We start from the raw sequence: 27,537 nt of genomic DNA on the forward strand, positions 1-27,537 counted from the left end.
AACAAAGTAGCTAACCTGCAAACTAAAATTGCCCTCAATAAAGCATCCCTAACGCCTCACATCCCGCTGACTATAACACCACCACCAAAACCCAAACAAGAATCGCGTTTCTGCTTCTCCAAGGTATCGACCATTGAGGTAGAAAAAGTTATTCTGGGACTTAAACCCGCCAACTGTGAAGGCGATCAATGCCCTGCCCAACTGATTAAGGATGCGGCAAGAGAATTATCGCCATTCATAACTAAACTCATCAATTCATCCTTTACCACAGGCACTGTACCGAATAACTTAAGAGTCCTGGGTACTGCCACTTTTAAAGAAGCAAACCCTCGACCCGGCCATTCCCACTAACTTCAGGCCCATTACTACAGTGCCCTTTCTTCTAAAAATCCTAGACAAAGTGGCATACATGCAAATACAAAACTTCCTTGAATCTAACCATCTACTCGGAACCCGCCAATCCGGTTTCCGCCTGCTACATGGGACTGAGACAGCCTTAGTCGATCTTAAGGCCCAAATAGATCAGTGCAGAGACAATGGCCAAGCAGCGCTATTCCTCCTGTTAGACCTCTCTGCTGCATTTGATTTAGTTGACCACACAGTACTATGTAGCCATCTAGACTCGGCAGCCCACTTCTCTAAAGAGGCCCTAATCTGGATCAAGTCATTCCTTAGTAACCGAACCATGAGAGTCTTCTCTTCATCAGCCTCGGCTGACCCGATCTCTATAACATGTGGTGTACCACAAGGTTCTTGTGTGTCACCTACCCTCTACAACATATTCACAAAGCCCCTCTTTGATGAAATGGATCATCTGGGTATCGCCTACACGAATTACGCAGACGATACCCAGATCCTCCTTCCGCTTTCAGCAGACTACGCCAAGGATCTGGCCCTAGTGAACAGAATATACAGCATCGTTCAGGCATGGATGGCCACACATGGTTTATGCCTGAACGATGACAAAACAGAGCTCATTATCCTAGGCACCCCAGCATACATATCTAAACTCAGCCTGGACTATACCAATTTCATTATCGATGGGAATAACATAAAAGTAGCTAAGGAAGTAAAGACCCTAGGTTTTTACTTAGATGCCACCTTGAACTTTGCTAAACAAGTCAACTCTCTAGCCTCAGCTTCTGCATACACATGCAAACTTATCAGAGCTAGCAAACAATTCCTCTCTACAGACAGTTCCATCACGCTTGCCAGAGCCCCCTTATACTTTCCAAATTGGATTATTGCAATGGACTATACATTGGGGCTAATAAACAGACCATCCATAAAATTCAGGTCCTTAAGAATAATGCCTTGAGAGCAGCTCTTAAGATCAACAGGAATGAGCACATTTCATCGGCAAGAAGAGAATACAAATGGCTATCCACCTTGGCCAAAATTCAACTCAAAATTGCCTCCCTCACTCATAAGTGCCTCAACAACAAAGCACCCCCCTACCTCAAGGATAGGCTACATACAAGAACCTCTCGACCAGACCCATAAGAACAACTAACGCAAACTACCTACAAGTCCCGCTATTCAAACTTGCTACTATAGGAGGACACAGCTTCCCAGTCAAGGCTGCGCACCTGTGGAATTCCCTACCCCATGACATTAGAGAACCACAGCCCTTTGTGAATTTCAGACAGAACCTGACCAACTGGTTGAGAGCAAATGACACCTAACTACTCTGATATGATGGTATCCGCTGACGCACTAACCTGAAGTCTTACGTGCATCCCATTACTAGGCTTTTCCTGCAATGCAATGTTCCTGATGTATGTATAATTTTATTGTGTCTTGTATTATTGTGTATCTGATATCACTGCCTTGTATATCTGATTTCACTGCCTTGTATATATCTGCCTTTACTGTAACCTTGTGTATCTGATATCACTGCCTGTATATATCTGCCTTTACTGCAATTTGTCTGATGTCCCTGCACTATCCTATTTAACTTGTACCTGAAACTATGCTGAGCATATTCTTGTTTTCTGCGCCCTGATGCCCCAGCATCTGGCGCGCTCTATAAATAATAAACTAAACTAAACTAAACAAGTCCTTGATACATTCAGAATGTGAAAAATAACTGTCATAATCAGCCTGACGACATTTCAGTTAGTGCAAGTGCTATAGACAATGATAAGGAGAGTGGGGGGGGGGGTGAAAGAGACAGACACGCGGCTACATTACTATGCCTGACAACAATTCAGGTAGTGCCGGAATTTAACAAAAGGAGGTGGGTGGGGGGTGTTGGAGTAAAGGGAGGAGGAGAAGAACAAAACTAGCGACCATCATACTAGGCCTGATGACATTTCAGATAGTGCTGGAGGGGGCGAAGTAAGTGAAAACAAATTGTGGGGGGGAGACAAACAAGCCGCTAACCAACAGGTCAGGCGACACATATGAAAAGCGTAAATGCAAAGGATACAATGAAGGGACGGGGGAGAGGGTGGGACAGCAAGAAGAGGTAATTCGAGTCGGCAGACATCTCAAGCCGAGGGGGGGCACACGGACAACACAGGGGACCCGAGGGGTAGGTAGGTAGGGAGGCATACAGACATCTCAGGGGACAAGAGGGATGGGTGGAGATAGGTGGAGAAACAAGAGGGTAGAGTGAAAACAGTTGCAGGAGTCAGAAATAACACATAATGTTGCAGGAGAACAATCAAATGCAAACCAGGATTCAAGATGAGCAAGGTCACAGCATGATTCAGGGCCACCATGAGCACGAGATGAAGTGGAAGTCCAGCATGAAAGTTGAAAGAGGGTGTAGCACCATGAGTCCATAAAAAGTCTGAAATCCCAGTATTAGCCACAAGATGGTGGCAGTGAACAAAATGTATCATGCAGAAGGGGGGGGCACAGAGGGACAGCCCGGGGGGGCAGAGAGGGGTGGGGGGCACTGAGAGACAAAACAGGGGACCAGAGGGGGTGGGGGGCACTGAGAGACAAAAACGGGAGGCCAGAGGGGGGTGGGGCACACTGAGAGACTAAACAGAGGGACCAGAGGTTGAAACCTTTGATTACTTAGGAACTTGTTTTCACCAGCGATTGTCTTGGTCATTTTAAACTGAGAAGAGCGAATAAATGCTGCCCAGAAGAAATGAGGCTGTTAATATATTGGGCCTCATCACCAGTCTGGCGGTAACCCTTAAATGTGGCGGTAGCGGTATTACCGCCACATTTAAGGGTCCGCCAGATCATGGCTTTGGCGGATTTCCCCCCAGCTTTTAGCTGTGGGGAAATTTGCTGCAAAATTGCCGATTTTCGGCACGATTACCGCCGGCGGGAATTTTTCCCTTTGGGCCCAATGGGGAATGAGGAATTCCCGAATGGGCCCAATGGGGAATGGGCAATAACCCTTCCGCCAAACCTGTGATCCTGCGCTAATAGCGCCAGGGGGGTTTGGCGGTAGGGCTATTAGCGCCGGCACTAATAGTGCCGGCGTTACCACCCAACTCTTGATGAGGCCCATTGTCAGTGCACTTTCGAGGAAAGACACCCTGCCGCGCCCTCACGGCTTAAAAGGTCCTCCTGGCTGTGACTTATGGGGCTGAGCTTTGGGGCTATAGTAACACTTCTATATTGCAAAGAAGAGAACAACATTTTAAAATGCTTCTTGTGTTTACCATATAGTGCCCCCTCTACCTCATGGGGCATGATCTGGTAATCATAGACTTTTCATACTTAATTAAATTGAAATCCCTCCTTTGCTGATTAGGGATCTGGAAAACTCCTGAATAGTGTATATTTTTAAAAGCTTTGATGTTTTAGCGGCACAAGGCCCTATAAAGGTTTCATGGCTCAAACCTGTCAAGGAAATGGTTACCACACTTGGTCTAGTCTGTCTTTCGGCCGATCCATGTACATATGGTAAACATAAATTAGTATATATCCCAGCATTTGATGGCTGGGTTTTGAAAGATCGAATTGGCATATGTTGTACCCAGAGTATACTGTTAACATATCTTTTGTGTAAACATTTATTAGGCCCCCAAAATAATTGATTTTTCTGTGAACTCTTTTGAGAAAACTTTTACAAAATAAGATTTGTGCATCATACCACATTTTAATTTTACTAAAAATTGGGGAAAGTAATTGTCCTCTAAATGCCCTTTATGTATTCACTGAGACAAAGATTAATTGCATTTTATGTTCTTATTCTTGTATATCAGCCCTCTAGAAGGATGTGGCTCAAACCATTGTTGAATAGACATGGGTTAAGATCTAGGAGTGATGCAATTCTTTTCTGTAAAGCAGGGGAGTTACAAGATAGTTTAAATGTTACAACGATGTTCCTAGCGAGAACTTGGTTGTTATTGAATTGGTTCCTATTAACCATCCGACTAAAATTTGTGTTTTTATTTCTATAAGTGATGGATTTAGGGTGAAATGTTTTGCCTTCACTTTGATATGTCATATTGGTAAGAATGTATAAAGCTTTGTTTATTTTTATCTTGTTAATTAATTGTACTTCTATCTGTACATGGGATTTGTTAAATTATGCTGATGATTTTATTACATAGTTTCACATCATAGCTTACTGACTGATTGAGTATCTACTTAATATCTGTGCAAATGAGCAGAAGATGACAACTAACTAAACATCAGGGCTCAACCCTGGGTATGTAGGTCATTTATTTTGCCCATTAAAGTATGGAACATTTCTAACAAATAATGTGAATGGTGGATGTTAGAATGGATTTTTACTAATTTGCTCTGGTCAACAGAAGTTTGAGGCCACTCTTGTTAGTGAAACAGGGAACACTTCTGGGAAGATAGCCAGACCAATTCATGGTAGCTTGGAGAGCAGTCAAGGCTAAATCACAGGAGGAGTAGGGGTGATCTGAGGTCTTTGATGAACACACATAGTAAGACAAATTACATATCTGTGCTCCCAACATCTGTAATAATATTCAAACAATGTCACAATATAGAACAGTGAATAGATACAAAAAATTGTAGAACAATGAATAGATCCAAGAATTATAAAGAATACTTAACTATAAAAGAAAGGAAGGAAGTTCATTTTAATACTAATAAACCTTAGAAGCTTAATGTTGTATTTCCCTTTGAAGTAGAAAAAGCACATTCATCCTTATACATTTGAGCACTTGATAAGGAATATTGTATAGGTCCATTTTATTAATTGACTCAAAATACATAAGTTAATAGCAAAAGCATAATTATCACACATAAATACTAAAAGAACACCACTGAAAAAGAGAAGTTCCCATAGGTGTTAACAGTATAGAAATGAGCGTACCTTGCAATTATGTACAACAGAACATCACAAAATCACAGAAGACACCTCAAACAAATTTTTAATTGAATAAAATGAAATGCACTTCATGACGTGAAGTGCATGTTCTGTTGGTTAGACTACGCAGGGAGTGATTCTGTACAGGATCACTACCTGTCTAGGCTGACTATTGAACTAGATTTTAATGCGGGTCTGTAGGGTTAAAGAGCGACGGTCCTCTCATAATTTCTGAAATTTGGGCTTCTGTAAAACTCAATGGGCCTCATCACGAGTTGGCCGGTATTCCGGTGTATTTTCCGTCAAGCGCTATTTGCGCTAACGCCATGGTGCTTGACGGAAAGTACGCTAGGTCATGAGTCCACGTGCACGCGCACAGGGACATGGCATTAACGCAAATAGCGCTTGGCGGAAAAAGTGTGCAGGAACCTGTAAATCCAGCATGCGTTGCGCTACCGCCGACCTGCGGCGCTATTAGCACGTGCTAGTAGCGCACGGGAAAGGGGTCACCGCCGGAACGGGAAACAAAGCGGTGGCCATTTTGGAAATCACAATCCGCCAAAAATCACATTTACCATTGCGCCCCCTTGTACCGAAAGTATGTACATGTATCAACCCAAGGCACAGGGGAAAGACATCCATGGCACAGCAACGTGATGTGTGAGTGTGTATGAAGGCCCCCCCACAATATGTGATGTCTGCTTCCCAACACACAACAGAAGATGTCACAGCAACATGTGCAAGCAGTGTCTCTACCCTGTTTCTCGTTCTACCAGTCACAACATGGTGACTCACTGAAATGCAATGGCCAAGCATGATAGAAACTGTGTCCAAACCCACTATAAGGCATGATATGCATGATACAAATCTAAGGTGCCCTCAACTCTTACAACACCCTATGTACCCCACAGGCACACATCGCTCATCACAGGCCGATGATGATGGGCAGGAAGGTACAACATCTGCCCAAAGGTCCTGATGCGCTTCTACCAGCACCACCACCCCGCAAAGGGGCCGGCAAGAAAAAAGAAGACGCAGGACACATCCAAGTTCACCCTACCGTAGCCCAACCAGACGGGTGCAGGGTCCACATGGCCGCAGAGCGACAGCGCCTCAAACACTGCAAGCCACCACTGGCACTCAGGATGTGGAGGGAGCCACCAGTGGGACTGACACTGATGAGGCCCACGCCCACACACACACACACAGCAGCACGACACACTGCATTGCTGTCGTCACCCAGTGTCAGTGTCACACAGGAGATGGGCACACCCCAGGGAAGCCCAGAGCAGGCGCCAGTGGATGCTGACACTCCACATGTGCGTCGTGCCCACACATCTGAACCAGATGTGGACACACCATCTTATGACACCCCTGAAGATGTGAACTCCAATCGCAGCAGCCCCATCAGAGGTGGCACCATGTCCCACAACAGCCCCCTTTGACCCCGCGCAGAGCTCTCACTCCCATCCCCAGCACACCTGAAAGTCCCATCGTCACGGGAGCAGCAGTGATGGGGCAGCTGGAAGTCAAAGAAGCCCGACAGCGGCGAAATTGAGGCCATGTCAACAGAGCCCACCCACCACATAAAGGCAATCAGCCGTGCCATACGGAAAATGCAGCAAAGTCCATGGCACGTGACAATTTAGGTACCCGTAGAGTTGTGGAAGGCTGTACAGCGGCCCTGACAAGTTTTGGTCAAAGGGTACCGGAACTGTGCGAGGTCCAATCCGCACATGCTGAGCAGTTGCAGGAGTCAAACAATCTGCTCTGCCAGCAGCTGCGGGTCTCAGGAGCATTACCATCTGCCTCCACAACACCCACACAGGGACATCATTTCACCAAAATGCCAGGGGTAGCAGAAGTTACACCACACGACCCTTGACCCCTGATGACATCACAGGAAGTGATGTCATTTGACCCCACCCCGAAGTGGTACACAACCTTTCACCCGTTGACAAAACAGGAAGTGGCATCACATAGCACTCTACACTACGAAAAATATGGTTACGATATCACTATAATGTGATGTACATTTCATACAAGAATGGATGGCCATATGTATTGTTAAGATCAGTGTGTATAGGCCCATATTACCAAATTACTATGAATGCAAGCAGACGTCCATGACCAAATGATAATGATGTGTTATCATATAGCACTTATGCTTAAGTGCTTTATATTGAAAAAATATACACCCAATATCACCCAACCTGTGTTGGTACTCATTTATCGACACCAGAAGGATGAAAGGCTGAGTTGAGGCATTTAAGAACAGACTAAATCAGTGACTCACCCCCTGAAGTGTGCCTGAAATAAACCTTTAATGAGTCTAGCAATTATTGTATAGAATTCCAGAATTACACATTATTTGGTATTCCTAATCTTTCTTATTTAGGGTCAGTGCTGAAAGTGTTAGACTTGTGGCACTCCTGTCCTTATTTTTCTTCTTTTTTTTAAGGGGCCTGAACAAGAAAGCCAGCCACTCTAGAAGTAAAGATCCATATTGTGCTGGCCACAGCCCAGGAGCTTGAGTTACACACATTTTTAAAGGTCGCAAGGGAGACCACAGAGGTTGCAAGTAAGACCTCAGAGGTCGCAGTTGCGATCTCTGACGACCCCTAAATGACGTAGAGGGATCCCTGGAGGCTTTGCCCCGGCGCCGTTCCTGAAAATCTCACCCCACCCGTTCACCAGAGGGACCCGGCCGTGCGAAGCACCCACATAGATCCTAGATCAACACGGCACAGTTGTGCCGAGACCTGGGCACATGGACCCACCAGCACTATTTCGGGGTGTTCTGAGGTGGTTGGGGGGGATTGTGTGATGGGGAGGTTACAGGGGGTGGAGGAATTGTGTGATGGGGAGTTTACAGGGGGTGGGGGGATTGTGTGATGGGGATTGTGTAATGGGGCGTTCACAGGGGGCAGGGGTTTGTTAAAAAATAATAAATCCAGTTCATAATGCATACAAAGCATGGACATTCATGATTGAGTTCAAGTGCTCTTTATTTTACAAGCGATATGTGTCAAATGTATCAATCCACCAGATCAAAATTAATTGTCAATCAAGGCCTGTCTGGCCAACCTCCTCTCCCTCACCCCATCCCTGTGTGCATGTGCCCTGGCTTCGGCCACATTTTCCTCATCACTTCCATCCCCATGTGGATGCCCATCAGTATCAGGGGGCAGTGGCACATGCCTGAGACAGCAAATGTTGTGCAGCATGGCACAGGCAAGTACAATTTTGCCAACCTTCTCTGGTGCATACATCAATGTCCCTCCTGTATGGTCTAGGCACTGGAAGCGTGCCTTCAGCAATCTGAATGCCATTTCCACACAGATGCGTGTACGCCCATGGGCAATGTTGAATGCCAGCTCTGCTGAAGTGTGTGGATTATGCACAGGGGTCATGAGCCATGTGTACTGCAGATATCCACAATCACCTGCAGGGGAGAGAATGCAGACATTAGGACAAGGTTGGTTCTGTGGATGTACAAGGCTCAGACATCTGTCACATTGGCAGCTGAGTCAAGTATGTGTTGGAAAGGCTAATGCTATCTCAGTGCATTTCTCTCATAAACCCTTCAACTTCCGGGACAATCATGGGCTAAGGTTTACATGCATCAGTCTATCCATTAAAATTATCACACTCATGTACTGCACTTATGCCTTTTTCCATATGGCTACTTTCATAGTGGCGTGTGTTGTGCAAGGTGCTGTTTGCAATCAATGGACTACTCACTGCAATCACCACCCTTGTATCTGCATGCTACTGTACGCTTGTCCCTTGTGTCATGATGAGGCTACCCTCATATCTGCATATTCTGGTGACATGCTGTTAGCCCTTTAGTTGTGGCATTCATTATGGCTGGTTTTGCATTTGCTACTTGACACAATAATGTACATTTGGTCAGGCCGGTGAATGTACAATCAGGGCTCACTATCTCAGGGATGGTCATTGTCGTGACTACAACTACTAGTGTATGGAGGATTGGTCGTAGGGCCTACATTATGTCTATATTGGCATGACTGGCTGTTGGCCAGGGTGGGATATCTGTTCTGTGGCAGGGTGAGGAGCAGCAATGCGACACATACAAGAAGCTTTGTGGTAGTTGGCCTTCAATATGTGAGTGTGCTTTCACAAGTGTGTGCCATTCAGGGTGTGTTGTGCTGTGTGGTACTTGTGCAAGGGTTCTCATGTGTGGGACATCCATGGGGATGTGGCTGTGTTAGTGCTGTCAATTCCTCCTGCTGGCATGCAGTGATTCCTGTGTGTATACCTCCCCCAAATTTGGCATGCATTTCTGACGGCATCTGCACTCCCCCAACATCTATGTGATTTGGCCTCGGTGCCTCTCCATGTAGGCTGGCAGGGTACTGTTCCGCAGGACCATGGAATCGTGGGTGGATCCTGGGTAGCGGGCGCAGCAGTGGGTGAAGGTTAGGTTGGGGCTACACGTCATCTGCACGTTCATGGAATGGTAATTCGTACGGTTCCTGTAGGCTGCCTCATGTTCCTGGGGTGCTACTAATGCTACATGTGTGCAGTCTAGGGATGCTATGACATTGGGGACTTGGCCAATGGCATGGAACTGTGCCTTGAGCTGGTTGACCTGTGTCTGTGTGGCAGGCAATCTAATGTGCTCATTGACATGGAGCAGCAGTGCATCCAACACCTGTCCCAGCACAACACTGAAGGTGGACTGGGCCATACCATGCATCATGGCAACAGTGTGTTGGAAGCTGCCAGTCCCAAGGTACTGTAAAACGGAGACAAGCTTGACAAGTGGGGCCACAGCAGTGCTGATGGCTATACTGTTGCCTATGTCAGCCTGGATTGTGGCCAGCAACTGGGTGATGGTTGCCCTGTCCAGCCTGTACTCGGTGACCAGCTGCCCATCAGTCAGGGCCCAGGGAGTTTGCCTGACCCTGGGGATGAGTGGAGGCTTTGCTGGTCTCCTCCTCCACCTTCTCCTCATCCCCACCACCCCCTGCTGGGCTGGTTGGCAGGCCTCTGTAGCTCCAGCCGCAGGTACAGGTCCACATCAAGGCTCCCGGCTGCAAATGGCAACATGATTTTGGGGAGGGTGTGTTGTGAATGGGTGGGCATTTAGTAGGCCTCTGGGGTGCATTGTTTTCACCTGGGCCCTTGTTGCTGTCTCATGTGTTCTTTTACCTCCAGCATTTGGCCAGGGGTATTTTTGGCGGATTATCCGCTGGTTTTCTGGTGCTAAGAGCGGCAACGCCAGACTTGTGATGGCTCTGTAATTGTGCTTTTGGTTGCCGGCGCTATTACAGCCAACGCTATTAACGATGGCGGTATTTCCGCTGGCTCTAATTGTGCTGGCGGTTTCGGCACTCGTGATCCAGCGGAGCGGTATTGGCGGCGCTAATACCATTTCTGCCGAATAAAAGGGTTACCGCCCAACTCGCGATGAGACCCAATGTATTGATCTCGGCCATGATACCCCACTTGTGTGTAATGGACAATGAGATATAGTGTTCTCTCAGTTCTTATATACTAAAGTTGCTGTTGTCAAGACAAAGGAAAGTACCCCTTCCCTATTTTACTTAAATTAGGCTTATAAATGTATTCTCGATCTAAGGACCAAATTCTTTCTTCTTTTGCCCCATATGAAGTGGGTATACATTACATCATAGATTTAATATTCGCTCCCTATCGCAGCTGTGGGCTACGATTTCAGACACTAAATATACTGGAGGGGAGCTCCTAATGTTGGGGGTGAAGAAGCAGACCTATAGGCAAATTACATAAGTGGGCTCCCAAAATCTGTAATAATATTCAAACAATGTCACAATATAGAATAGTGCATAAATCAAACAATTCTAGAACTGTCAATAGATTAAAGGATTATAAAGAATTCATAACTAAAAAAGAAAGAAAGGAAGCTCAATATAATACTACGAAAACATGGAAGCTTAATTTTGTATTTCCCTGTGAAGTAGGGAAAGCACAATCATCCTTATACATTATAGCACATGATAAGGAATATTGTATAGGTCAATTTTGTGAATTGAATCTCAATACATAAGTTTATAGCAAAAGCATAATGATCACACATAAACACTAAAAGAACACCACTGAAAAAGAGAAGATCCCATAGGTGTTAATAGTACAGAAATGAGTGTACCTTGCAATTATGTACAACAGAACATCACAAAATCACATAAGACACCAAGAATTACCCTTAGACAGTAGCATACGGAAATATACAATTTATTATGCCCAAGAATAAATACAAGTGAAAAATGAAATTCACAGTAAAAACAGCACTCAAATGACACACTTTGTAAAATATATACAGTCACTTATGTCAATGCAGTAAAGTGTGGGACTTCACTAAAACCTCTAAGGGTAAAGGGCAGGCAAGCTGTATAGCATAGACAGTCTTCAGAGATGGATAACTGTAACTTTAAAAGTCCAGCCCTACAATGAATGGAGCCTTGTGTTCAATGTTCGATACGTGCTTAAAAGCGCATTGGTCGTGTAAAGTCACAAAGTACAATTTCTGAGGAGCTGGCAAAGTTAGAGATAGAATTCTGAAGGATGAAAATAGGTTCCAAGAGTCAGAAGAGGATCTGCTGCGATGAACAAAGCTATTCCAAACTTTCAGAGGACTTTAGGAAGGACAGGCTTCCCAAGTCAGGAGAGGGCCACCAGGGATCCTTTGTGCATAAAATACAAAGGATGAACAAGGGACCACCGGTAAGTTGTTCGGGTCCAAACTTGGTAGGTCTGGAGGGGTCACCAGAGGTACAATTTCCCACCCTTGATTCTGCGTCAAAGTGCACAGGTGCTGCGGGTGCAGATGCGGGTCTGGTTTATACCAGGATCTGTATCTCTCGTCTCGGTTGAAGAACAAAGGAAGCACTGATGCATCTGGTGTCAGGCTACAAGAAGGAATGGGGGAAAAACACCTTTAGCGACCGTCACTGTCGCACAGTGATACAGGGGCACCCAACTCTCGCGGTCTGACATATGATTCTCTCTCGTGGCCCAAAGCAGCTCGGACGATGACATTCAGTGAAAAGGTCCCTTGCCGTGCAAGCTAGAATTCTCCAAAGGTTCGAGGCAGAAACTCGTTGCGACACCGCTCCTGCATGGGTGCCAGGTTTCAAGCTGGACAATCCACTCGATGGCCCAGGGACACTTATGAACAGGCTCTCTTGCAGGGCAACCAGGAGGCGAAGATCGACCGCAAAGCAAGGCTCTACCAGGACAATAGCGGGCTCAGGGTGACAACCTTCTTCTGCATGGTTCCGGATAGTCCTTGGATCTGCTTGTCTCTTTTGGATACTTGGCTTTGTCTACAGGTCGATTTGGACCTGTTGCTAATCTCACTTGGTCTGCTTTTAGGACCCCTGCTTATATTCATAAGTCCAGTAAGTGCTCACACCCAGCTGGCCATTGAGGAGATCAGCCCCACTCATTCACGCCAGCAGTTGTCTAATCAGGGACCACTATGGCTCTCATGCACAACATACATCCTAGCACCAGTAGTGTGTAATGGGACCAGACTGTCCTAGCCCACTTCCTGGGTACCCACACATGTGACCTGAAGTAGTCTGTGGAAGACGTGCCTTTCACAGGCAACTGCATGCCCAATTAAGGAATTCCCAGGTCACAAAGACCAGGGTTAAGGCCAACAGACAAAATGGCCAATTGAGTAGACAAAAGACCTCATGGCACGGCCATGACGGGACACTAGCCACAGTCATGAGCCAAACGTGGTAAGCGCAGTATGGCTTGGTAAAAAAGTTATGACATTTCAAGAAAAAGCTTCTGCTGCCACCATTTTACTCCTAGCCACATTGTCTAGTCACCAAAAAATCCTTAGTGGATGACTAGAGTCAGAATACACAAGGACCCCATTGCACGGTACAGTAATGTACTTTGCGCAATGATAAAATGTTATCAAAAGAGGCAACAAAGTTGAAAGACTAAGATCAATTTTCTCAGTAATGACAGCCTGAAGGACATGTCGGTTTCCCCATAACAATGAGTGAAAGCCCAGTGGAGTGCAGCTGAAGGCCATGCTCCACTGGCAAAAGTCATGTCAGGACGCTAAAACAAAAACAAAAAGTGTGGGGGGGTCCTCAAATATAGAGGTAAATTAGTCATAAAAGAAATCGTACCTAACAGCGCATACAAGAACAAACATTGCCTGTACAAAGCCAGTTGGAACCCGTGTAATTATGGACAGTTGGGCATTCATGTTACTGATATGCCCATTATGCTCTTGCCATGCTTCTGCTAACAGTTTGATTATACTATACCCTAGTGCAAAAGGGGGAGGCCCAGTTTTTTACAGTGGTTGCTAAACCGATGAAGTAGTTGCTCCAGCCGTTTCTCCTCCTCCAAGTGTTGCAGAAATTGTGGAGTGCCACCAAGACATTTTTGGCCCCAAGTTCTCCCTCAACTGCCACCTCATTAGGTGAACACACATTGCACACCCACATGGCCCAAGCAGTGAGGACAGAAAGTGGTTGGCGCCTGGAAACACTTGTATATAGGCACCATACAAATGCCCAATAAATAAATACATTTCTTCTATGTGTTACAGTTCGATCTTCCTGGGGCACATCTAATCTGTAGCCACAAGATAAACATTAGCCTCCCATCATGCTCCCTGTGCAGTGCACACACAAGGGACTATTCATTATGTGCAATAACATGTTTTATATGCTTGAGTCCATCAGACCTCATCTCCCCAACACCTGCACTTCAGCCCATTGTGATAACGCCTCCACAAAAAGTAATGTCATTTTTATCTGCCAGGACAGGCTGATTGGCTAGCTTCCCCAATGTTTCCTGGTTTAGCCTACACTGCGATTGTTGTCAAATCGCTGTAGTATCTACTTCTTCTTGGCCTCTACACAGTGGTCCAAAGCAACTATCGAGCAACATTTTAGGGTGTTGTGGGTAACAAGTTTCTCCCGAGCTGCACGTTGGGTATTGTTGCTCTAAGTAAATCATCCATGGGAAGTAGCCCTACTCTACTTTAAGGAGTGGCTTCAGAGGTTACACTGAGAATTACTTTACTGCCTATATGATTTCTGGTTAGGTTGTACTCTAAGTGGTGAAGTGTGATACACATGACGCGTGTTAGGAAGAATTCTCATGTATGGCTAATTTCCCTTACCTGGTGAGTCCCTCGGCAGCTTTGCTGTATTTCTAGGATTTATTTTTTCACCTGGTAAGAGTGAGAGCCCTTTTTTCCCACTCTTACATGTCTTTTTTGCTGTGTGTGTTTAACATTTTTGTGTTCATAGAATGTGGAGCCTCACTTACTCCACAGGCATCCTCTTTTTACTGTGTGTTACACAGCACCTTCAGTGCATTGACACAGGGTTGTCTTTTAGACTTCCCACTCAGCCTCCATTTTCTTGGGCTGACTGCTGTCCCCCAGAACATGTAAAGTTGCCTTTAATTTTACTAGTCTCTTTTGAAAACTACAGACCCAGTACAAACCATCTTACATGGAGTACTGGAAAGGGTTACTACTTGTCCCTTTTTGTCTGTTTCTCTTGGAGCATAGTTTTTCTCCCTTTCCATTAAGACTTGGGTGTTGGCAGTGGTAACTACCCTATTTTTCTACCGCGGTTACCTTAAATAACCATGGTATTGTTTTAGGCTATCTTGGTAGCCTCGAACTTAAATCCGCTTGACCATATTGTTTTTAATATTGCTCCGGCTGGGTTTAGTCGCCATTTCTTTTTGGAAAAGTCTTTCTCGTGTTCGTCTCTACGTGTCAAACCAGGTTTGGTTCCTTTGTTCACCGTCTTTCACGGGCTTCTGCACAGAAGCCCTCCTTTAGGCACCTGAAAGTCTGGGTAGGCAGGATGTGAAGGAGGGGTTTTAGGACCCCTGCAATGAGTTCCCTTGGTAATCCAAGTCGCACTCCTGTTTGATTGGCTGGGTGACTGTCCCCGCTAGGACAGCCACCCTGCTGTGTGATTGACAGCCAGGCTGTGTGAATGGAGAAAATCTGCATGAAAAGCAGGTCTCTGGGTCTGGAAGATCAGAGTCGCTACTGGAATGAGAGAACCGAAGAGGAGCCGACAGAAGAGGACCCCTACAACGACTGAACCGCCCGGTGAAGCCCTGCTGCAAGTCTGAATCTTCAGACTCCAACGACAGAGAGGATCTTCCAAGAATCTTCTTCCCTTGAGCTGGTGGGACCAACCAGTTCACCCAAACTCCAAGCCAGAACCCCCTCTTCTGGTCGAATTTGCTGTACAGAGCTACAGTGGGCCGGATAGCCAGGAAGGTAGGACCCTGCTTGGGTTTTAAGGAGCATACTTTTTATTTGTTGCGTTGCTCTGCTGCTGCTTTCTTCCCTGGGTCGTGCAGGACCCTCCAGTCTTCCTACTTCGTGTCAGTCCGACAGTCGCTTCAGGAACCGTGAGCCTGCTACAGCTCCTTCTCCATTTAAGGTACTGTTCAACATCCGGTTGTTCGTTTCATCCAGCCGCGGTGGAAGGGAGTGAAACCTTTCGCCAATCCCAGGACTTGTCCTTCCCTTCTCTTTAAGCTAACTTTTCTGCCGATGAACTTCGTTCTGAACTCTTGGCAAAGACTTAACCGCAAACTACCCTGAACTGTGTGATCTTGAGCAAAATACATTTGTCGTATTGACTGTAGCAAGGAATAATCCAGCTGGAAAATGTTTCTTTGCATCACCGGTATTGTGGTGCTTGTGGTGTTCACCTTTTAGCCATACATTGTGCTTCCTATCTGGCAAAGTACTTTTTGGAGTTGATCTCAACTCACCAGCACTGGCCTAACAGCTTGTGCTCTCTACAAAGTGGCTCACTTCAGTTATAGTGATTTCTTGTGAAATTACTAACTTTGTCAAGACTTTATGGAAGGAGAAGTGCATCAGAACTATTGACTTTGTCCATTGACTTGGGCTGTCGTAGCTCCCTAAAGGCACTCCTCTGAAGCTACTGGCTTTGGCAGTACTTGTTCCCTTATAGGTTATTATTGTGGATACTATTATTGCTGGGATAAAAGTTTACCTGCCTCCCCTTAGGAAATTGTAATGGTTTTACAAACTGTTGAAAGTATGTTCTAAATCTTATTCTAACCTTTCCTTTCTTAAACCACTCAATAGCTGAATTGGTAAGGGAAAGTAGTGCAATACTGACCTTTACTGAAGTCAATCCATGTGCTGGAATATGTGTTCGAATATGAAAAGTAATAACCAACTTTTATTCTCTTTTAAAAACTGAATCCAAACTTTGATTAATTTTACTAGTAGATAAAGCTTTTTAAAGAATGCTTATTTAAACCTTGTGTATATTATAAATAAATATGTATATTAAGTGTGTAAGTGTTATTTATTTGGCTACTTGTACTTACTGATTTCAATTGTACAGCTCTACAGCTCACATTACCCCTGTTAAGATAAGCCTGGCTGCTCAGTCACACTACCAACTTGTGTAGTACAGGCCTATGTTAAAAGGTGGGTTACCTAAGACAGAGAAGATAAGTCTTGAGTAGCCCTCAACAGTTGGATTGCACCAATTCTTACCTAACAGTGACTTGTAGTCAAAGTCTCCAGATTCACATAAGGAAATACTTCCTATTAAAATTCCTAACTGGATTTCAAGATGGCCTCCGACACGAGATGGACGTGTCGACGGCACTCCCGAGCCCTCAAGCTTCAATACGCAGATCCACCACCACGTAGAAGCAGTGCTGGACCTCAGGCGAAGGAGATCAAATCACAAACACCCAGTACGAAGTTTCGGATTCAGAGGAAGGTGCGGAACATGTCCCCCAGCTGCGACGGGGGAAGGAGTGAAACCAGCACATAACCCGAGACAGCCAGTCCGGGAGAGTGGGAGGCAACAGCACTCTGCCGCCGGTTGAGAAAAGGAGGGCGGTGGCGCTACGGCGGAAAGGGAGCAACAGGGCCGAAGATAAGGCTGCAGCACCCCAATTTGGCCGCAGAACCGGAATAATCAGGCCCTGGAGGGGCCGCTACTGCAGGTCATCCCGTGTGGTGAGAGGAGTGGCCCGGCGAGGAAGGTTGCAACCTCCAAGACAGTTGCATGTCAAGTCAACACAACTTTGGGAAATGTACACTTATTATTTTTAAAATGGGACTCTACACATGGTCTTTAATTGTGTTTTGCAAATACGCTTTATTATCGTTTGAAACAATGTGGGTGATTGTTTATGATGTATTTCACTTAACCAATGGTTGAATTATTTTGTCTTATGGATTCTTTATTTACATTTTCTGGTCTGTTTGGATGTAATTATTGAAGCCCTGATTTGAAAAAGACAGGGTGAACCGTCGAAACACGTGTCATCATATAGGGCAAATGGAAAACTTAATATAAAATCCATGATCACAAAGAAATTAGTCGTTTCTTTTTCTTTTTGGTGCATGAATATTAAGAGTAACCACAGTTACAGTATCCTGTATGAACGGAGTTGAGGAACCAGTTTTCTCCATTGTTACCACTTTCATGCGACTCCAACAAACTTGCTTAATAACAAAGAGGGTGCTGAGGTCCACCCACTAGTACCCCTGTGAAAGGTTCCTCAAGGACTAATCATTTTTCAACCCCCAAGATAGGGCAGCCAACGAAGCCGCCTGCGACGTGCCAGACCAAGGAGCCAGGGGCAGCCCTGACACCCGCGGGAGACACCCGTAATGAAGGCACGTCCCGAAGCGGATCGGCAGGTCTCGCAAAGAGACACCTAACAGAGGAAAAGGCAGGTGCGTCAGGCGAGGGAGAATGGCACCAGAGGCCCGACACAGCCTCCGGGGCAGAGGAGGAGCACAGCCCGCAGTGCGAAGGAAGGTGCCATTGGAGGGCATAAACACAGGTGAGCCCCCCCAGAGGCACAGAACATAGCTTCAAGCGCTGGCAAGTGGGGGGCATAGAGGAGGAGCGGCACCCCGCCCAAAGCAGACTGGGAGGTGACGGGCCCAGCAAGTGGTATGCAGACAAAGGCACAAGGGTAGTCCCCTAGGACTCCCAGAGACAGGAGTCTCCGAACTTGGGAAGACAGGACTACCCCAGTAAGGAGAGGCTCTGGACCCTGGGCACCAAAGGCACCGAAGTCACAGAAAATAGATTAAGGGTCCACCCTCTCCCAATGCACACAGGGGAGAGGGAGAGCCATGCACAAAAAGCGATGCAGCCTCCGATAGCAGGAAGAAGTGGTGCGCTGGTGCACAAATCCCTCAGGAAGAAGCAAGGCCCCTCAGGGACAGCAATCGCGACAAAAAATTAAGACAGAGGCCCGATCAGGGGAGGGCTGCCGCAAAAGGAGGACAAGGTGGCACCGGGAAGGAAAGATGCCACACTCAGGCCCAGGGCCCAAACACTGACCCTCAATGCACGCAGTGGAGGTAAGGAGCGCCCTATAACAGTTCCGCCACCCAGGACTGGGGATCCCCCCAAGGCAGAGATAATCGTTAAGAGAAGAGGGGAAACGCAACTTCAGAAGGACTCAGGGAAGCCCCAACCCGGGTTTTGGAAGCGAAACCACACCGAAGGGGAGAGGAAGAGGAGAAATAGAGACGTACACCAAGGGAAATCCTCTACACACAGGAGGGCTAGAACTGAAAGAGGTAGGAGGAAGCGAGCGAGGCCCCAGCCCACAAAGGGGGCTTCACAGGAGCAAAAGGTTGGGAGCCTGGTACCTGGACCAGGGCAGGGCACCAACTCATAACTCAGCAAAGTCACCCAGTCATGACGACTAAGAACAAAGGCAGAACAAACAAAGGAGGACCGCCCCAGGGGGACACTCTGGAACACTCCCGATGATGTGGCCGGCCAGGGAAGCCAACTAAGCTCACAAGAGTACGCAAGAGGGGGCAGCAGGATGCAGCACCCCAGAAGATATGGACCCAACGACCCCAATGTCACGCCAGGACTTTCACAGAGAAATGCTCTCCCTGCAGACCAACCTAGCAAGGACGTTCCAGGACCAATTCCAGCTGATGAGGTCGGACCTCAACTCGGCCCTGACAGAAATGAAACAGGAAGTGGGGTTGTTGGGAGAGAGGACAGATCTTCTGGAAAAAGGCCTGCAGGAGGTCGACAGAGAAACGATGGCAAACAGTGAAGCTATAGAAAGAGTGGACATGGCAACGAGGAACCTGGAGCTTCGGATGGAAGACATGGAGAACAGATCTAGGAGGGTCAAAGTCAGGCTGAAACTACAATCGGAAACAGTGGCGGGCAGAGAGTTGAAAGGTGCTTTACAGGACATCTTTGCCGAACTCTTAGGAGAAACGACCCCAGGCACAGTCGAACTGGACAGAATCCACAGAGTGAGACGTCTCAACAAGAACCTGAATGCCAGACCAAGGGACGTACTAGCAGCATTCACAAGGTATGGCCAAAAGGAAGCAGTCCTGAAAGTGGCTAGACAACGAGAGCCGGTAAAATACATGGGCAAACAAATCGAGCTGTACTAGGATCCAGCCAACAGCACCCTAGTCGAGCGTCGCCAAATGGGCCCGATCCTTACATTACTTAAGGAACAAGGGATCAGATATAAGTCGACCTCCCCCTTCGGTCTTATATTTGAATGGGCAGGAGCGCAGAAACAAATAACTACGCTGCAAGAAGGGGTGGACATTTTGCACTTAGACTTGGACCTGGAGCAACGAGATGACAGAGCTGAGAGGTCACCAGGGGCAGAGAACAGACCAAGACCCAGACCATGGAAATGGACCACAGTTTGAGACGGACGGAAAAGAAGATCCACACTACGAGGTCCACCCTGGAAGGAGAGAGACGAGAAAGCAAACACTGAGGAGGGAGATGAAGCCAACGGGGGGGAAACCCGGAATAGGTAAAATGAAAAAGGGGTGGTGGGCACAAAGGAGGACACATGGGCAGGGGGATGGAGGGAGTAAACATCATGAAGTTAGTAAGGGTGAAGAGGCCCGGGGGGTGGGGGGAGAGGCAGGATTCCCTGTAAGGGGGGGGGGTGGTTTAGGGGAGGCAGGCATGTCAAGGAAAAGGGGCAGACAAGTGCTGAGTGGGGAACGGGGCAAGGAGAAAGGGCAGACCGGAGAGGGCAATAAGGAGGATTACACAGGAAGGGGAAGATGGGGAGTGCAGCTGGGGGGGTATGAAAGACGAGGGGGTCCCCCGGAACATCAGCAGACATATGCGTCAAGCAATGACATAACTATTCAAGTGGCTGACTCAAAATGTTAGGGGACTCAACTCCACTCTGAAAAGGAAAAAGTTCGAGAGATTCACGAGGAAGGAGGGACCAGACATTCTGGGGCTACAAGAAACGCATCTCCAAGCTTCAGGAATGACCAAGACAGGGGGGGTGGTGCTGCCCATCAAAAACAAAGTGGATTTTAGAGTAACGGAGGTCCTTCGAGATAAGGGAAGTACATATATAATGGTCGAAGGGACACATCTGGATCTACCCTATACCCTAGGGTCATTTACGCACCCAACTTGGGTCAAGAAACATTCCTGAGGCGTTTTCTGGAAGTTCTGGAAGAAAACGCAAGGGGCCAAATAATTATAATGGGAGATTTCAATATAGCCTGGGACAGGGAACGGGATAGGTCAGGGGAGAGAGGTAGAGGAGCAGGGAGGGAGGTAGCATTGGCGGAACTGAGAGACAGGATGGCCCGGGTGGGAGTGAGGGACGTGTAGCGGGAATTGAAGGGGGACGAGGAGGGCTACACCTTTCTCTCGAGCGTACATGGCACGCAGTTGAGAATAGATTACATATGGGTGACAGCAGCTCTGCTGGGGAGGGTCAGGGAAGTAAAGGCGGGTCCCATTGGAATAGCAGATCACAAAATCGTTTCTATGCAACTGGGACTAGGGGATAAAAAGAGGGGGGGGTGTGGGGATGGAAATACCCGGGGACTCCTCTAAGGAATCCAGTAATTAGGGAGGAAATGGAGAGCAAGATTAGAGAATTCTTTGAGACCAATAAAAGGGGAGACCCAAGGGAGGATACCAGATGGGATGCATTTAAAGCTACACTGAGGGGGGAGCTAATAGCGGCAAAAACCCAGAGGGAGAAGCAACTAAAGGTGCTCGAGGCACAGCTGGAGGCAGAGGTGGAGGCGGCTATGAAGACGGCGGGGGAGACACCCAACAGGTCCTCTCTGAGGGGATATAGGTGGGCAGTAGGTCAGCTGGGGATACTATGAGCAAAGAGAGCGGGCATTACTCTTCGTCCGTTAAAAAATTAGAAGCTAAAGTGAACAAGGTGGACGCCCTCTAGGCGCGTCTCTTGAGGGGAAAAGGGGTTAAAAACGTGATTATGGCATTAAAAACAGAAACTGGGGATTACACGCACAGAGGATATCCAAAAAAGCTTAGCAAAATTCTACGAGACCACATACACATCGCAACCCCCAGCCCCATAAGCAAACAGACTTTCTTGAGAGTATTAGTATGCATAAAATAAGTAGGGAAGTCCAAGACACCCTAGGCCAGGAAATCACGGAGGATGAGTGAGGAGAGTTATCGGGAACCTGCTATCGTGCAAGGCGCCGGGCCCGGGTGGCTACACAGTGGCATTTTATAAAACATTTGCAACCATACTAGTACCACAATTGAAACACCTCTTCAGCACCTTTAAAGATACAGGCCACATAGCCCGCTCCATGGAAGAGGCTAAAATGACCCTAATTTTCAAACCCAATAAAGTCCCTATGGAACAAACTCCTACAGGCCTATTGCGCTAATCAATGTGGACGCAAAAATGTACACAAACATTTTGGGGAATAGACTGGAGGGGCTCCTCCACCCGGATCAGGCGGGATTCATAAGCTTAGACAGACAGCAGATAACATAAGAAGGGTGGCACACTCACTGAAAAAAGCACAGAAAACACACACTCCGGCAGTACTCTTATCACTGTATTCTGAAAAAGCATTTGACCGTGCAGAGTGGTCCTTTCTGTTTAGGGTCATGGGAAAAATGTGCCTGGGCGGAAAATTTCTTAAAATGGTGCAGGCCAATTACCAGGGACCACTGACACGTGTGGCGGTAAATGGAGTCATGTCACCCCCATTTAGATTGGGCAGGGAAACGAAACAAGGATGCCCTCTCTCCCCGTTGATTTGTGCAATATACTTGGAACGCCTCCTACAGGCAATACGGGAGGCAGATAAGATACAGGGCATTCCTTAGCAAGGTGGCAGCCTTCGCCGATGACATGCTGCTTACTCTTACCAAACCCCTTGAATCCATCAGAGCAAGTAGGGACCTGCTAGAAAAATTTGGGGAGGTGTCGGGCCGGCGAATTAACATTGGCAAATCCGAGTTGATGAGCCTTACCCAGGGGATCGCAATATACTGAGAGCAGCAACACTGTTTGTGTGGAGCCCAGGGTGATCAGGCACCTGGGAGTACATATCACCCCAGCTCGTACAGGTTGGTATGCAGCAAACTACCCTCCCTTATTGAAGGGAATGAAGAAGGACTTCCACAAATGGAGGAACCTCTGGATCTCCTGGATGGGAAGGCTGGCAGCAGTGAAAATGGTCACGCTGCCACGTATGCTATATCTATTCCAGGAAATCCCACAAGTGGTACTGGCAAGCTTCTTCAGGGAGCTGCGGACCTTAACCAATGATTTCATCTGGGAAGGCAGGAGAGCGAGGATTAACAGGTACTTACTTATTGCCCCCAGGAGGGGTGGGGGCTGGCCCTCCCCAACTTTCAGCAGTACTATGAAGCTATGCATCTAAGGGTGATAAGGGAATGGTGCCACGAGGGGGAGGAGAAACAGTGGGTCAGGATGAATAGGGCAGTGACAACACGATCTGAAAGAAGTATTGTGGATACCGAAGCAGCATAGACCGAAACATATGTATGAGAGCTCCATTACGAAACTGGTGGCAGATAACTGGGATAAGTTAGTAGAAACCCAGGGAAGTACGACCTTCCCGCCCCCCTTCACACCTATCTTTAATAATGGAGACTTCACGCCTGGGACAGAAAAGGGTTCCTTCAAGAAATGGCGGGAGGGAGGTTGCAGGACACTGCATGATATGTTTCGAGGTGAGGAGATCCTGTCATTCACGGAATGTACAAGTGATTTTGCCGTAGGGGAGGGGGAGAGACTTAGATATGCCCAACTACCACACTGGCTGCTGCACCCAGCAATTAAGGAGGCGGCAATTAGGAGGGTAACGCCATTTGAAAAGTTCCTGTTGTCAAATGACGGGGCCAAGGGGCTGATCTCCAACCTGTAAAGGATACTGGACGACGACACCACCCCTAGACAACATTGGCCGTACATTCATAGATTGGAGCAGATACTGGGGAGGGACATAGAAAGGGAGGAGTGGGGGAAACTGCGGGGAAAGATTCCCAGGTTAGCAAGAGCCTCCCAACTGCAAGAGGCTTGGTACAAAATACTTTTTGGGTGGCACTACACGCCTGCCCACCTTCACAGACTATACCCGGAAGTATCAGGGGAGTGCTGGAGGGGGTGTGGGAAGGAGGCAAGGCGGAACATATTTGGTGGAGATGCCTGAAAATTCAACTCTCCTGGAGGGAAGTACAGCAGGCACAGGATCAGGCCTACGGGGCCGGGGGAAGCAGACCTCCGGAACAGATCTTGTTGGGCCTTAAGGTGGGGGAGGCAGCGGGGGAATCCAGAACCCAAGAAAAAGCGAGAGTGGTATTAACACTGGCAGCAATGACTATAATTGCACAACGATGGAAGAGCTTGAATATACCCACAGTACAGGACTGGCTGCATAGACTTGAGATTGCCTCTCGGGGGAGGAGGGAGGGAGGCGAGGATAGTTTGGGGGATTGTTCAACATGTTGTAAACTTAATAAAAAGAAGTTAAAAATAGAAAATTCCTAACTGAACAATTGCATGCTAGGATTTAATCAAAGTTCCCAGCAACATTGAAAAAGATGCTTGCTAAGCGGAGTAGTGCATGTTGCCACTTGCACTCAAAGACCCTAGGAGCACTAAAGAAATTAAACACTAAGGGAAACCATGCCAAATCCAAGGACATGTTTCAGAGTTCTGCACAACATGACAACCTTTACACTGAAAGTATTCAAACTCTACTTTAGGTTGTTACTTCATGATGTTCCTGAAATTGCCACAAACATGTTTGAAACAATACATATTTTGAATTGTGATAAACGCCATTTTGTATCATCTGGGAAAAGGGTGGTCTAAGATGTATGACCCTATTTCATGCAATCTTAGTTGCATTTTCTGCTGGCTTGTTTTCCAAGAATGCCTTATTTTGAATACTGTGCCTTGTCTTTTCCATTTAAAGACACAACTCATTACAGACTTAACATGTATCAAAGAGATATGGTAAACTCATTCCTGGGACAATTTCGTCTATGTTTTCTTGTGCTCTAATCAAGCAGAACCCTTTAAACAATTCCTATATCATTTTCACCTTTGTCACTGTTCCTAGTTTAGGAAAAACATAGCTTGGGCTTAAGCACCAACCAAGGGCTATGCGGTGAATGAGCCTTCTTATTACAACTGTTTGAAGTGACATACAGTACTGCCCCCACCCCCTGGTGTTGCATCAATGCAGACGGTTCCCAAGGCTAACCCTATAATACCATGCTGCTGTTACACCATATTGCTTACATTTAAATCAAATCTTATTTCATTAACATACCCTGTCTTTTTTTGTAGCTTGTTGATGCTGCAGGGGAATTCAGTGTCCCAAGCAGTTTTGGGAGCATCGCTGATGAAGATGGTGGTTCAAGTCTAACGTTTGAATATCCGCTTGATGATATACACGTGCTTGATTTGAGGTTCATCTGTGATATTGTACTGAGAACGATTGAGGTTCTTTATCACTTAAAGAGATGGGAAGCATTGGTATACATTGGAATACAGTTCAACATAATTACTCAGTAAGTATTGCAAAAACCATAGCATTTTGTACACATTCATTCATTCATTCATTTTGTCATTTGTTATAGCGCCTTTCACCATAATTAAGGTTCCAACACGCTTTTGGTTGAACGCCCCCAGAGTGACCGTAGTCCAAAAATGTGGGAGACTTTGGGATGTGCTATTATGCATGTGTGCCTTTCAGCCATTAAAGTTATGCGAGGGTGGCCAAGACCTTGCTAGTCTATCATGTCGAAATGGATTTTGTATGGACGCAGCAGAGGTATAGTATGGACTAACGATAGGATTGTGTTTAAGGAGATTGTGTTATGTGGGAAGCTATAGTTTGAATTTTGTTGTTAAAAATAGCTTCACTCTTATTGCAGAGGGGGATGTGCAATAGTGGTTGTGTTATATGTGAGTGTAAGGGGTGTGTTGAAGTGAGCCTGTACCTTCCTCTAAGTTGCGAAGGTGCAGTGCGTGAGAGGAGAACAGGGTTAGCTGTACAAACAACGTCTACTTCCTGAGTTCCTTCTATGTAGATGGAGGAGTGCTACGTTTCACAGGCAATCGAAGCGCTAGACACCTGCCTGGACAAGGCTTTCCTTCCCAAGGATCAGGTTGCAAACATCCTTCAGGTGGTGCATATCTTCCATGGTCAGAGGCTGGTCCAGGCCTCCGCCTTACTGCACCTTCTGATCCTCACGGCCTCCTGCATCTTACTGATGCCAGAGGTATGGTTGTGCATGGGGTCGCTCCAGTGGCTTCTTCAATGTCAGTGGTCTTAGTTCCAGGGCAACACATGTCAGACATTTTGCAGGTCTTGGACAGTGTGTCTCGCAATATTGTGAGGTAGGCACAGTAATACTACTTACTGAGATGGGCTTGCTTTGGCAACACTGGCCATAACTGACTGTAGTCACTGGTGCCTTCCTGAAGGACTAGAGCACTTGTATGGTAGATCTTACGCAGAACAGTTTCTGGTCTCGAACAGTAACTTAGGAACACATGAATTTGCTGGAGCTTCAGGCAATCAGGCTGGCCCTGTATGTCTTTCTCTCCTCTGTGCAAGTCAAGAATGTATTGGTATTGACGGACAACGCATTCACCATGCACTACCTCAACAGAGTAGTGTGTGTCATTGCCACTCTGCAAAGAAGCAACAAGACTTTACTCTGATGGCTGCCCATCTCGCCGAGACAGAGAAAGTTGTAGCAGATGCTCTGAGCAGATGGACTTTAGCCTTCTACAAGTGGGATCTGTGAGGAACTCATGGTATCAAAAACAGAGTCACAAACAAGAGATGCACGTTTGACAGCTTTATTTATAACTTATAAGAGGTTGGAGACTTCCTAACTGGCCCAAAATCTAAATTTGGAGCAAACTCGAACATAAAGTAAAAGTAAAACAGTCGTAGTTAGTACAGTCAAAGCAAAAAGCCCTAATTCTAATATAAAAAGGTGCAAGGGAAATTAACACAAAATGAAAAGGATTGTGTTCTCAACAAAAGGATCAGGATGGCAAGCGGATTGAAGCAATGACGAATCCTTTCCCCACGATTTCACCTTGTGACAATGGGATTCGAGGGCATAGGGACTTAGGCAGCACAGTTTTTCCCAGTGAGGCACACTCTGACCTACTGGGGCAAGTCAACAGAATGTTCAGACTTCTTTCATAATCAAATGTTAGTTCGGACTTTCCAAAAACAAAGGTTGCAAATGTCTTCCACAAATAGACTTCTTTGTCTTGAAACAAAAACTTTAATAGTCTCAATCTTTCATAAAGGTCTCAGGGATACCCTTCCCTAATCTTTCTTGCTCAAAGACTTTCGAGACGGCATAGGTTTCGCTTCTGACTATGCCTGACCACTTCAACAGCCGTCACCTTCACTTTCTCCCAATGCTTTCTGGTGCTTGTAGTTGCAGGATTATGGGCTTCTCTCCCTCGAACTCGAGGCACTCATAATGTTACTGGTTTCCCTCACTCAGGCTCAGGCCTTCAATACCATTTCCACAGTTCCCACAAGCCTCCCTCAGTCGGGCTCAAGCTTCAATCCACGTTATTTTCTATTTCCAACAATCCCTTTTGCCTCAGGACTTTGATTTGTCAGTCATGTTACTACAGAGACTTTCGACTGTGCTGTATCCAACAGCAGGAGCACTCTGTGTACATTGCATATACAGCTTTATCAAACCTCACCGATTCAATCATTCACCGGGAGGGAAGCAGGCTTCTCATCAAGGTTCCTCAGAAGGACGACTTCCAACTCGGGTTATCAGCTGCTTGTTGCAAGTGGGGTTCTTTTGCCTGGCTTTCTTGAAACTTCTCCACAGCTCGTAAAGTCCTCTGGCTTTTTGCCCTCCAATCTCGCATTCGGACCAGCTCCTGAAGTC

The 27,537-nt window shown here is 46.7% G+C and overlaps 1 protein-coding gene across 1 annotated transcript in view; it reads left to right on the forward strand.

Annotated features, from left to right (window-relative positions):
* CFAP54 (cilia and flagella associated protein 54) overlaps positions 1 to 27,537 on the forward strand; it is a 3,669,934-nt gene that overhangs the window by 2,505,503 nt on the left and 1,136,894 nt on the right. The window contains exon 38 of the mRNA XM_069629416.1: positions 24,941 to 25,164. Within this exon, the coding sequence (XP_069485517.1) occupies positions 24,941 to 25,164 (224 nt within the window). The remainder of the gene's footprint in view (positions 1 to 24,940; positions 25,165 to 27,537) is intronic.

Source organism: Ambystoma mexicanum, chromosome 12 (genome assembly GCF_040938575.1).
Source record: "Ambystoma mexicanum isolate Mex_15411 chromosome 12, UKY_AmexF1_1, whole genome shotgun sequence".
Classification (NCBI taxonomy): domain Eukaryota; kingdom Metazoa; phylum Chordata; class Amphibia; order Caudata; family Ambystomatidae; genus Ambystoma; species Ambystoma mexicanum.